At 43.2% G+C, this 13,481-nt stretch overlaps 1 protein-coding gene across 1 annotated transcript in view; it reads left to right on the plus strand.

The window, feature by feature from the left end:
• Nucleotides 1-13,481, plus strand: part of LOC119186865 (uncharacterized) — a 52,604-nt gene that overhangs the window by 17,972 nt on the left and 21,151 nt on the right. The window contains exons 5-7 of the mRNA XM_037435240.2: nucleotides 243-295; nucleotides 2,257-2,383; nucleotides 8,621-8,796. Of these exons, the coding sequence (XP_037291137.2) occupies nucleotides 243-295; nucleotides 2,257-2,383; nucleotides 8,621-8,796 (356 nt within the window). The remainder of the gene's footprint in view (nucleotides 1-242; nucleotides 296-2,256; nucleotides 2,384-8,620; nucleotides 8,797-13,481) is intronic.

The following is a 13,481-nucleotide window of genomic DNA, read 5'->3' on the forward strand; positions in this document are numbered from 1 at the left end:
CTCTTTGCTCCTCTCAACTGCGTCGATGGCTATGCAAAGCAAGAACTCGTGTCACGTCTTGATGGAGCGAGAAGTCGGTAGCAATTTAAGATTGAGAGGCACCATCGCTTTTTGCAATGATCCAATCGATGAGAAAATTAATGCACAATCTGTTGAGCTTGTCAGATAAGCATACCACATAAGAAAGTTCAACAGCTTGTGTCTTAGTTAGCAAAATTATGCCCTCAATTTTTTTCATGCAGAAAGTGGCAAGCCCAAAAATCCTGAGGTGGAAAGGATTATCCTGGAGTTCAAGGTACGTACGTATGCTTTTTGCAGCATGTCTCCACATCTCCATTTGTCTATGTGACTTCTGGCCCTTAATATTTTTCAACTATTCAATAAGGATTTTAATGCTGACCGGTATAATCTGCATGCTTAGTTGGGATTTGGAGCACAGTTTGTTTGAACAAAAAGCAGGAATGACAAAGCTTCTAAAGTTAAAAAAACAAAAACACTCTTCCTTCTTCTGCTCCATCATTCTTTTTTTTCTTGCTATTTGAAATCCTACATTCGAAGAAAACTTTTACTTCACTCACTCTGCTGCATAGGTCTGCTTATTATTTTTTTTTTCCCTGTTGAATGTAAGAGAGGATGCGCTACCAAGGAAAACTGTCATGGCCAAACAAGGACAGACCTGTTTCGTGAATCATTAGCTCCAGAGACATTCCATGTTTCGACAACTATTGATTGTGTCCATTGACTTTGAGTAACATATTATGGCTCTGACATAGTTTTCATAGAAGCTGGCCCTTGCTGTGCATGCCGAGAGCCTTGTTCAGGAGCGCGGCAGCTGCGCCACTGGTGCCAATTAGATACGATTTCTTATTCTTGCATAAAGCTGAGCCAAAACCATGGCATTAGTTAAAATTGCGCCACGCTGTGCCAAAATACACGACCAACCTGAATATTTTCTCCATGCTGTTAATTCCAGCAAGAAATGTAGAATGCATTAATCATCTACAGTTTTCGCATCATCATTGAATCCAATTCAGACATGCAGACCATAACTCTTAACTAGCAGTTCAGTCTACCCTAGCCTCACCGCAAAAGAAAAAAAAAAAATCACAGCATATCCACGGAGTGAATGATGATTGGCGGGGCGAAGCGTTCTTCAGTCTGTCCGTGCTTTAGTCCGTCCATCAGTGCGACCGCTAGTGCATCCGTCGTTCCATGCATGCATGCGTCTATGCGTCCGTCCGTTAGTCCGTTCTTTCGTCTGTTCATCTGTCTGTTCATGCGTCTGTTCGTGCGGCCGTCGGTCTGTCCGTCCGTCGCCCCTCTGTCTGTCTGTGCGGCCGTCAGTCCGTCCGTCAATCTGTATGTCCGTCCGTCTGTCCGTCTAGCTAGTGAACACTAGTACAGCCATCTCATATCTTTTCATCATGTATTCATCATATACAAGTGCCGCCATCCAGCGGACATTCTAAGAACCACTCATTCAGGTATGTGCCACCGGTGGCTACATACACCAGGAGAATGGACAGATTCACACCCTAAGTAGCTTTGCCCCTAAAAAGATAGTGATTCTAAAACTTCTTGACCTTGTTCTATTACGTGCAGAACATTTTTAAGGCCATTTTTGTGGCAAAGCATCTTTGCTATGCAAAAAAGTATATTATGATTTGGAAGGGGCTATTGGTACTCATTACAGGACACATCACATTTTGTTCCTTCATTACTCACGTGTGAACACGCCATATAATAGTGAGTACTAGTGTGATTACTGGCATCTAAAGAATTACTGGCAATCATTCAGAGTGGTCTGTGAGGTTTCTGTGGCGTTAATTAGCAATTAACAGAAACGTGCAGCAGTCCTGTTATTGCTCCACCCCCTTTTGCTCCTACCTCACGAATCTCCCGAATCTCTAGGTTACCTTTCATGGTTTTACAGGTTCTGCAAATGCAAATGTGGATTTCGACATTGATTCAAGACTGCTTTTATTGAAATAGCTGTGGTTATGTGCATGAGTTAACTGATGTTAAATAGTTTGGGCATATGTATATAGTATTTTTCTTTTCTAAAAAGTCAGTCTCATTTGTAGTAGTACTATCAATTTTTGATTTCAGGCTGAAAAATGGAGCATTTATTTTTGTGGCGACCTGCTCCAAAAGCAACATTTTGCTGCACAAAACATTGCTCAAGATTCTAATGAGGCTGTCGCGCACCTGCTTGTAGTGCATTGGTCTGGCATTTACTTGTACATTCGTTTCCAGCCAGAAAAAGCCATAGACAAGATCAAGAAAATAAAAAAGGTTGAGATTGAAACATCCACCAAGTTAACAAACCTGACCAGTCGCAACATGGATGTGTCAAGCTCGGAAGTTCTGAGGAAGTTCAAAGGTACTTACTGAAAATACTTCTTGTCTTGCTGTTACGATTTTTTTTCTGTGTGATGTTTTGTGCTTTAGTGTAAGTTGTGTCAGTTATGACGGGTGCCAAAAGTGCTGGTAGTGTTCAACACTGCTTATTATTTTCTTTCTTTAAATAAAATTGTAAATTGCTATATTCGATACTGCACGTGAATCTGCGACTATGTCACTGTTTATATCTCCCGTTTCCCTCATGGCAATATTTTTAGGTCTTTTTACAGGCATGTTGCATTTACGATGTGCTCCTTGTTTTTTTTCGTTACGTCAATAATCATCGCCAGATGTGCGACACTCTTTCGTTGTTATACATGGCTCATGCACCAATGAGCATGTAATCGTCATGTATTCCAACAATGATAACTGTGCCAAATTGTGAAACCTGCTAAATCCTGCAACATTTCGCCAAAAAGCTCATAGTTTTCACCAAGCATGCACTAGGGCGTCATTTCAGCAGCCTTTCGTGGGAAAACAAGGGAGCAGGCACTCCATATAACTAATTGATGAACCGGACTTTAATGTGACCAAGGTTTATTTCTTTCAGTCTGCGAAGTGTCTGCAATCTGCTATAACTTAGAATACGGTTAAGGCGCTGCCCAGATGCCCAAAGTGCGGCAGCCAATAGCTTCCGCGAATTTGATAGGCCTGCTCATGCTCATGACTGTGCTCTTCAATGTCAGGGTCACGGTCAGTCTTGCTGATGACGTCAGTGTAGAGCACATGCTCATTGCTGCAGGCTAGTGTGCATCGGCTTTTAAAGGGCCAGTGAACAGGCTCATACTTTTTAAACCCCCCGAAGAAGTTTGGCAATTCATAAAGTAGACCACGGTAATCACGTTTTCTGAATATTACAGTGCTACGCTTCGTACAGAGCCTCCATTTCGAAAAACAATTTCTCCTCGCCGTTCTTACGCCTGACCAATCCTCCTTCCATGTGCAGCACGCTGCTCGTTGATTGGTATGAACCAGTCACGATGACAAGCTACACGTTCCCTTCCCTGTGAGCAAGATGGGTGGCGAGGCCCCACTAAATTTTGAAGCCAGCTGTAGTCGTAGTTCTATTCCCTGTAACTTCCTTTATACAACACATACCGTATTTACTCGCGTAATCCTCGCACTCGCATAATTCTCGCACCCCCCACATCGCCCAACAAAAATACGATTTCTTTTTTTCCTCAAGTAATTATCGCACCCCCGAAAACTGCTGCAATAATGTCGTCTGCTCTTTCCAGCCGCTGATGATGATAGCGCACGTCATCTCTTAAGCATCAAGCGTACTATTCTACAGAGATTCAATGCAAGTCAAGCCGAAGTGGCCAGTGTGCGTTGCGCCGTGTTTTGTATGTTGTATCGGTAATCTTCTCACGTTATCAGGCGATACTGAAGCTGTACAGCTGCTTTCAAGTTGCAAGTAATAGATCATGCACTAAACAACGGCAACAGGGCCGCCGGTAGGCCCTTCGGAGTCTACGAGTTTTGTGTTCGCTACTGGTGACGGCAGCATAAAGCCACCAAGGCGCGTTGGGTCTTTGAATAACGCGTTCGATGTTCTAACCACTGAGCTATCACAGCGGCCTGAGGCGCGTTGGGTCTGCCGTGTGCCTAAAACTGGCATTGATTGTAAATTTCATTTCTTCAGAAGGAAACTGTGGACGATTCTGTTAAATAGCCATCAGCCCAATACTGACATCCCACGCTTACCTTTTGAGGGCTCCTGTTGAGCGACGCTACCGCTACGCCCGCAAGCTTTGCGTACGGTATTCTAATTCTCGACTATTTGCTTCCACTTTTTCTGTCTTTAATAAATCTTGTCTTGTGTTGTATCTCTGCTTTTGTTGTTAAGGTAAGTTCTAATTAGTACTTCTTAAAGCTTGCTGTAAGTTGCTGGTGTGAGAATCCTGATTTGCGGCCACTTCGTTTTCTTTTTCGCTCTGTACGTTTTCGTGGAAAGTTTTCCCCGCGTTATTCTCGTACCCCCCAACTTTGCATCAGTTTTCCGGCAAAAAAAGTGCGAAAATTATGCGAGTAAATACGGTATTTATGAAATTCTTGCGGCAGCAAAACAATAGTGCACACATTTTTCTTTATTAACAATTTGTGGACCTCGGGGGTTCTTTAGTGGCCCTTTAACATGGCCACTGTTTTTTAAACCAGTACAGGACTACAAAATCAATTCAGCGATAATTTTGGATGATAATTTTTTCTCCCAAAAGGGCTGGTGTGGAATAGGACTGGGCGCATTCCTGCCCATCAATGCAACTACCTCGTACAGCGTAAACGAAGTTTTGTACAGCTGTTATTATCTGACTCCGCGACATGGCGTTATTAAATGGTGTAAATGTATAGTTGAACGCCACTTCCAATAAACTTTCCGCTACAACAAAAAACTCTGTTTCCCATCAGCAGACTATAGGAGTCAATGCATAAATATTCTCACCTTAACACTTTTTTTTCTGCCGTCTTGCTTCAACAATATTAACGATGCACTTCCAGGTTCAGATATATAATGCTGTGCAGTAAACACATCTTTATCATATTGATGCATTTTCTGAATCTGAAAATATATCGATGAAGTCTAAAACACATGTTTTCACCACCAGAAACCGCTGCTGTTTACCAAGAATGGGCGCCGCCATCGCTCAATAGCAATGGCTATGAGACTGCCCTGCTTTAGCCACCGGCGTGCTTTTGAGCCGTAGACCATCCGAAGCTGAAGCTCAGTTCCTCAGTTCTTAATTTCCTTCATGCAGCTGCTCGGTGCAATTGCGGAACGATGCCTTTCTCGATGCCAATGCTTATCATTCTGTTCGCGCTTGGCCAGTGTGGTAACTAATTATAGCAGCTGTTCGTCCGTGTTATCAACAAAATCAGTTAGCCAGCGAGTGATGGATGATAAGAACAGCATAGAATAAGGCAAAAGTCACCACTGCACGCTACCCCGCCTCCATCTCGGCTTTATCGGATTCACTTTGATGGCAGACAGCTGCTGGTGTTAACGTGTTAATGCAACTTGTAAGCTCGTTCACAAATTCTGTTGTGGCTATTGTTTCAGCGTCTTTTCACCATAGTGTTGCAATACAAGGATGAGAATCGCGTATGACGCCCCTATGAGAGAATAGAGAGCAGCCAACACATTTTGAATTTTAGGATTAAGAGTTCCTTGTTTGACTAGCTCAGATCAGCTATAATTTTTCAATTTCACTACAACGAAATGTTCGCGAATTTTTTCCGCGTCTCGTCAATTTCGTTGTGGCAGGGTTTGACTATAGCTTCTAAACCTCAGGAAGTTAGAGAACAGCAGTAATTGGTCTTATTACAAGTGTTTGTATCTTTTTACTTGATTGAATGCATTAGTCATAGTGAGCTTGAATCCACCACCATGTATTCTTTTCTTTTTTCACAAAATCTGGTAGTACTATTCATTTTAATTACCTTATGAAAAAGGTGATGCAGAATGCCTGCTTAGTCAGGACTTATCAGCGTTTCCAACCTTCAGCGTCAGACATACCTGTGAAAGTTGACTTAGACAAGGGGTCTCAGCTGGTTAGTGGTATTTTAGACCTGCTTCTCTACTGCAGCTAAAGCTTGTATTTAATAACTTGTCACGTGAGATAGCAAGCCTTCACCAACACACGTTTTGTTAAACGCAGCAAATATTGCAGGAACAAAGGATCATTTGTGACTGAAGCTTGTACTTTATCTACAAAACCGCCTACAAAACAGCAGCTTAACCATTTTCCACGTTAAGCACGACATCATTTACTGTACTATGCAACGTAGGCGTAGGTGGTAATGAAAGCAGAGACATTATTATGATAGGCTTTTTTTTACGATTGTTAGAAAAAATATCTGAGGAATACTGGTACAGCTTCCACTTATATGCAGCAAATGCCAGGGAAAGCTTCATGTAACTATAATTATGAATTGCATTGCGACCATACTTTAGGTCAGCGGCGGTCATCGAACGGAATAAACTGAGTTTTAGGTGCTAGTAAACTAGGAGCAGTATGTTAATTTGATTTACTAAAATTTCTGGTAATAAACATGCATTCATCTGTGCATATAACATATAATTAAACATGCCACAACTGCATTACATTAGTGACAAATATTTGTGCTTGTAAATGTGAAACTGGTAACTGCTCCATAAAGTCGATGCGCTGCTCGAAAAATGGCTTCGATCAATGACATCATTGTATATCCAACCCTACAGTGGCACAGTCCTTGTCTTAAGATTTTGTTAATATTACTTAAAGGTGTCGTCAAATGTTTGCCGAAAATTCTACGTGTGTATCCGGAATCCTGGTCGTCCATTCAATACTATACCTCGGCTTGTTTCATTGTCCAGGTTCATTTAACAACTATAAAAGCACAATTTCGATTTCCTAACTCGCGGTCCCCTCAACTTTACGAGTGACGCTTTAAGTCGGCCAATGAAAAGTTTGTCTTTGGCAAAACATGGCGAAGCAGTGATGTTTGCTGAGCCGAGATTTGTAGCATCATACTATCTCGATTGTGGTGCTGTAAAGACGTCATGAATGTTGTTTCCGCTTTGATTAGTTGTGTGGCAGTGTCCGATAATTCTCAGTGCAGGCATAGTGAGGGCTAAGCCATCCAAAACATGCCGTGCCCCACTGCGGTGGTCTAGTGGCAAAGGTACTCGCCTGCTGACCAGCAGTTCGTGGGATCGAATTCCGGCTGTGGCGGCTGCATTTTCGATGGAGGAGAAAATGCTGTAGGCCTGTTTGCTCAGATTTGGGTTCACAGTAAAGAAACCCAGTTGGTCGAAATTACCGGAGCCCTCCACTTCGGTGTCTCTCATAATCATATGGTAGTTTTGGGACATTCAACCCCGCATATCAATCACTCAATCAACCAATCCAAAACACGCCGTAAAGTACAACCTAACGCAACTAGTAAAAAAAAAAAACACGCTGCATTAAGCAAGCGAAGGTAACTGGGAAGGCAACCAGGAAGCAAGAATACAAACACGGGGGAGCTTGAATACATCTGAAAGTGGAACCAAGCAGATGACTTGCTCTGCTTGCTCAATATACAACACGGAGTGCAAAAATTGTTGTGTTATCTCTTTCTTTCCTAGGTTTTATAAATCTATCATTTTAGAGCAAAAGAAAGCTTACACTGTGTTTATAACTTCGCTTAGCATGACGTCGAATGTATCTGTGGCAGCCAGTGGTGCGTGCCGCTTGGTCATTTGGGAGCCCAAGAAAACTAGGATTTAATATGGGCGTCAATAATTATAGACTGGATATTGAGCTCAAATATTTTGGTGTCGACCTGTTCAATCCTTATTGAAGCAGAGAAAGTTACAGTCGGCCAGCTTAATTTTTCTTTTCACAACCCCTTTGAAGTATTAATAAAGCGCTCTTTACCAGAAAGTTCTATCTTGAAAAATGTTTTCATTTCAAGGCTCTTAATGACTAAAAGATGTGAAAAATAGGGGACCCTAAAGCTTTGCCTTTAGGAGTTGAGCGCGATAGCGATATTCTGTTCCTAGTGCGCAGTTCAAACACCTAGTGCATGTGCATTTTAAAACTTGCTATGAACGCAGTATATGGCCTTAAGGAAACAGGTACAGCAGCGTGTGTGCCTTTTGTAATGGGTTACTGGTTTTAAACCACGAAGTCAGTATGATAATCACTTGTTTTGATGCCCGATTGCAATGGGCACTTGTACCACACATTATTACTGAAATATTTCATGTTGTATTGTGAAGCATGTGTTACTTTCACCGCATTTCCAAGCAGAAGAAGTTATTTTCAAGGCATTCAACAGCAGATGCATGACCATGTGGTATAACATTTGCTTGCCACGCAAACGACCTGGGTTCGATCCCCATTGTGACCCAGGATTTTTTTTATATTTATTTTATTTGCATCATTCTCGACTTTTTTTGGTAAAGCGTAAGATGATGATTTTTTGCCCACAACCAATGACGCCGACGCCAGAATTTCTACAAAACGAGCTCTTCAACACAGTCGCGGTAAAAGTTGGCATTTGCATTGTGTAATGTCCTCCATAAAGTAGCAAAAACGAACAATACCAAAGTCCGTGTCGGTTTTCTTCTGCTTTCTTGTCTGTAGTGCTTACGCTTCATGGAGAAAGACTGGTTACATGTTTGCGACTTCTTTACAATGGCACTTGTCAGCAGCTTGAATCTGAGCACACATTTTTCCCTTGCTTGGAACAGATCGCACTCATGGACAGCAGTTCCAGAAGGACTTTGACGAAGCAACCCGGTGCCTTGAGGAGTACATAAAAGCATTGGAGAAAGAAGTGGCAGAGCGAAATGAGCTTATCAGAATGCTGGAAGACGCCAAGGTCTACTATGACAGCCAGAACGGGGAGGCTCGGATCGTGGCGTCGGTGAGTGTTCAAGCTGTTTCACTGGATGGAACTTTTTCATAGTTTTCTATGCTGCTTGAACCTTGCTGCTAGTCAAGTGAATGAGTTATTCATCTTTGCAGCCATGTAGCTCTGAGACGCTTGAGTATAGCTTCGGTTAAAGCATCCTCGTGGGGCGAGATGTATCGGTCGAGACAGTGTTTTGTGAAAGCATGAGGGTCTTACTAGATTGACCACATTTAGTTTTGGCCATATTGGTTGCTTCAGTAGCGTAAGAATAGTTTTCAACTTTTAATGAAATGTGGCACAGTGTTTAGGAAGCTGCATATAATACATACGAGGTTTGCATTTTATATTCTGACAAAAAGCATTTTTCAGAAGTCAGTGTTTTTTTGTCACAATGAATAGAAATGACATACTCTTTTTTTTTGCGATTTTAGAGCTCCAGCATTGCCTCTTGTAAAGTATATTCAGGACTGTAATGAAATTTGAAGTTTTTTAGTGATTATGTCTTTTATTTCCTTTTATATGTTACTGCACACTGCGCAGAAAATTTGCAATTAAGCAGACTCGGCTTTTACCAGCTGGCCCAGATTTTTTCGCCCTGGTAGCCTGCTCACTGTGTCTTGATATTTAGTTTTTAAGAAAAACTTGTGCTGTGTTGTAGTACCGTCAAACCGGAATATAGGGTGAACCGAAATATAGGTCGACCCCCCCCCCCCCCCCCAAACTTCGCACCTCCGAAAAAGAAATAAAAAAAGAATCGCAAAGTATCACAGTGCACCCTCATTATGGTAAGTACGTGACACAACCAGCTGTACTGTGAGAACATTTATTTTTTTTTTATTTGGACACTAATCTTGTGTAGTTGAACGTCGTAACGCCACAGAGTGCTGTCATTCAGACTCATCCGAGCTTGAGTCCGGCGACGTCTGTTTCCAACTATTAACGTCCCAGAGTGCATCGTCCTCCATTCCATCCAATGTGTTACTGATGCGGCATTTGCAGAAAGACCGAAGTACGCCGCCTCAGCGCAAAGCCCTTCTGCTTCAATAATCGGTGCACCTACGTTGGCGATCCCTTGAATTGCATCCTCGTGAGCCCAGAGTCGCGCGCTATCTTGAGAGCTTTCACGTGGATGCACTCCGCTGTTATGGGTAGCGACCTTGCACGCAGCTCCCGGACGAATTCGGTGAGTAGCGTTTCCAGTTCGTGGTGCACTTTAGTCCGTCCATGGAACGATTTTTTCTTGTTGTTGTTGTTGCTGCAGGATGGGATGCGCGGCTTTTGGCTCCTCCAGTATTGGATACTTTCCTTCGATGCACTGAATTCTTGTTGGGCCACCAGGCTGCTGTGCACTTCGACATATCCGATAACTTTTTTCTCAAAGCCTTTTGTAAACTGCCATCAACTACTACTTATTTTTGAAGAAAAAGAAAACCAACTGATAGCAGATAGCCGAGGCGAAAATTGGGGGACCCTCAAGCTTCGCCCAAGAGTTGAACGGGGTGGCGAAATCCGGCCCCTAGCACACCCTTCAACCGCTAAGTGTACTTATTCTAAGTACATACACATGCACGCACACAAACACGCACACAGTAGATTGGACCAGCGCGCGCTATTATCTTCGAATAAGCTCGTTTTTGTCGTGACACCTGTCGAACAAAATGCGTTAAAGGTGCCTTAAAACGCTGTTTCAAGTAACCGTGGAATGAATTCACTAGAAGAGCGTATTGCCTCACGAATTCGACGCCTCAAAAATTTTAAGAATCCGTCCAGTGCGAGTGGAGTTGCAAAGGTTCGTCGCAGGCTGCAATTGAATTATCTCTTTTCTCGTCCCGACGAAAGCGCTGGAAGCTAAGCAGGGAGGGGTGGCAGGGCGAAGAAACTACGTCACCTCGTGACCTTGAGCACTTTTTTTCTTCGAATGCGTGGCTTTTTCCGTGTGATCGCTGTGGCGGACAAGTAGCGGCTTCTTGTGGCTATCTTGGTAACTTGATTTTTCGGTCACAGACACCCAGACGATTTTTCGCTCACTACCAACGGTGCCGACGCCGACGGCCGGATTTCTGCGACACGAGCTTTTTAACGCTTTCGCGTTAAAAAGGCATTACTAGAACATTGTAGGTCTTGTCTAACCTTGCCCACCGGCGTCGTTGTTAATTCTTACGATGAAAATTAAGGCTTTCGACTTCCACTGCCCATTGTTTCAAAACTTCCACATTTTTTTCTGCCAATGATCAGTGTGTATAAGACGAGGGTTGACTTTTCATTGTGTTTAAAAAAATGAAAACATTCGACCTATATTCTGGTTTTCACGGTAGCCTTGGTACTTTGGTATGCAACACCAACGCCTCCAATAAAATTTTTGCCTGGAAGGTCGCTCTCTTTTCAATTGGGAGCTTCCTGCCAGCTCGCAATATCGAAGGCCATGCCCCCCGCCGCGTGTTGCAACCATCCAGTAATGTTGCGACCGTAGGGTAATGTCACATGACCGAGCGGTACCAAGGCCCATCTCCGTACCACTCAGTCATGTGACATTACCGTACCGCCCTGACACGGGACATCACAGCTGCTCGAAGGCAACTGTAAGAGCATTGCTGTGTGCGCAGGGGGGCAGCCGCCAGAGGCGTTTGCCTTCATACCGGATGGGGATGGTAAAATAAAAAGGTTAGGGCAGCACATTCGCGGCTCACGTTCCAGGCTTAATTTTTTTAGGAGGCATTGGTAACACTTAAAGAGACACTAGTAACTTGGGGGAGGAATTGCAACTCATGATTGCGGAGTTAGACAAGGAGAGCAGAAAAGTGCGTCTTAAAAATTAATCTGCAGAAAACAAAAGTAATGTACAACAACCTTGGAAGAGAGCAGCACTTCGAGATAGGTAATAGTCCACTTGAAGTTGTAAAAGACTATGTCTACTTAGGACAGGTAATAACCGCGGAGCCGAACTATGAGATTGAAGTAACTAGAAGAATAAGAATGGTATGAAGCAAATTTGGCAGGCACTCTCAAATCGTGACAGGTAGATTGCCACTATCCCTCAAGAGGAAGGTATATAACAGCTGGATCTTGCTGGTACTTAGCTACGGAGCAGAAACCTGGAGACTTACAAAGAGGGTTCTCTTTAAATTGAGGACGACGCAGCGAGCAATGGAAAGAAAAATGGTAGGTGTAACCTTGAGAGACAAGAAGAGACCAGAGTGGATTAGGGGACAAACGGGGGTTAAGGGTATCATAGTTGAAATGAAGAAGAGGAAGTGGACATGGGCCAGGCATGTAGCGTGAAGACAGGATAACCGCTGGTCATTAAGGGTAACTAACTGGATTCCCAGAGAATCTAGTGGCTAAGGTACTCGGCTGCTGACCCGCAGGTCACGGGTTCGAATCCCGGCTGCGGCGGCTGCATTTCCGATGGAGGTGGAAATGATGTAGGCCCGTGTGCTCAGATTTGGGCTCACGTTAAAGAACCCCAGGTGGTCGAAATTTCCGGAGCCCTTCACTACGGCGTCTCTCATAATCATATGGTGGTTTTGGGACGTTAAACCCCACATATCCATCAGAGATGGCAAACGGGGTTAGGGGGAAAGAAGGCTAGGTGGGCAGATGAGATTAAGAAGTTTGCGGGTATAAATTGGTAGCAGCAAGCACAGGACCGAGTTAACTGGCGGAACATGGGAGAGGCCTTTGTCCTGCAGTTGACGTAGTCAGGCTGATGATGATTATTGTTGCACAAAAGTGATATTTTCGGGGCAAAGCTCCTTAAGGTCGAGGCTTGTCCGTTGGCGGTGTTGCTGTGCGTCATAGCCGCGATGAGGATAAAGATGATGACGATGACGATCATGGACAGCGACTGGCTTGTGCAGTATATGGCGTCTTGATATGCTTTACGATGCATTTTGTATGACTGGAAACAACCAACAACCACCAGGGGAATGTGCACAGACCTCGTCTTGGCCAACTTCAGGCCAGATTCGATACCACATAGTAGTAATAATAAAGGCAAAACGAAATTCACAACTCAACACAACATACCAGTTATGATCAATAAGCATTGTATATAAGCACTTTGTCACTCATTTACATGCATGAGCGGTGAATGTCATGGGTGATTTGTGGTAACGCCCAACGATCCTTCACCCGCTCATCATCATTCATTTCGTGGATATGCCGTTTGCTTTTTGTATTGTGAGAAGGGGGTTACTTGAAAAAACAAGAATTGTTTTTTTCTTTTGTTGTCCCTTTAATAGTTGCATACTGGGGTGTTGCACAATACAGTTCAATGCAGAAAAAAATCGTAAAAGGTCCCAAATTAGCTGGCATCTAGTTCGAAAATGTTATTTTCATATATACCTTATTGTTGAACTCTCTGAGATGAACTACAGTCGACTCCTGATAATTCCAAGTTGCTTATTTGGGATTGTCGCTTAATTGTAAGTGGAATGAAGGTCCCATCAGTTGTTCATGCAATTAAATAGAAATAAATGCTCGGTAATTGGAATCTAGAAGTCTGAAATTTTGGGTAATTCAAATTTTCTATCGAATTCCCGGAGAAAATTGTAATAATATTTAAGAAATTTGCTAGTTTTAAAGTGTGGAATAATGATGTCTGTGTGGCCGGCACTCAAGGGCATCGCAGCTGACCAACAGCGCCACAGTTCAACACTTCCTTCGGCTTACCGGCGCTGTTGGCATTGCAATTGCTT

This window comes from Rhipicephalus microplus, chromosome 1, assembly GCF_043290135.1.
Source record: "Rhipicephalus microplus isolate Deutch F79 chromosome 1, USDA_Rmic, whole genome shotgun sequence".
In the NCBI taxonomy this organism is placed as follows: Eukaryota; Metazoa; Arthropoda; class Arachnida; order Ixodida; family Ixodidae; genus Rhipicephalus; species Rhipicephalus microplus.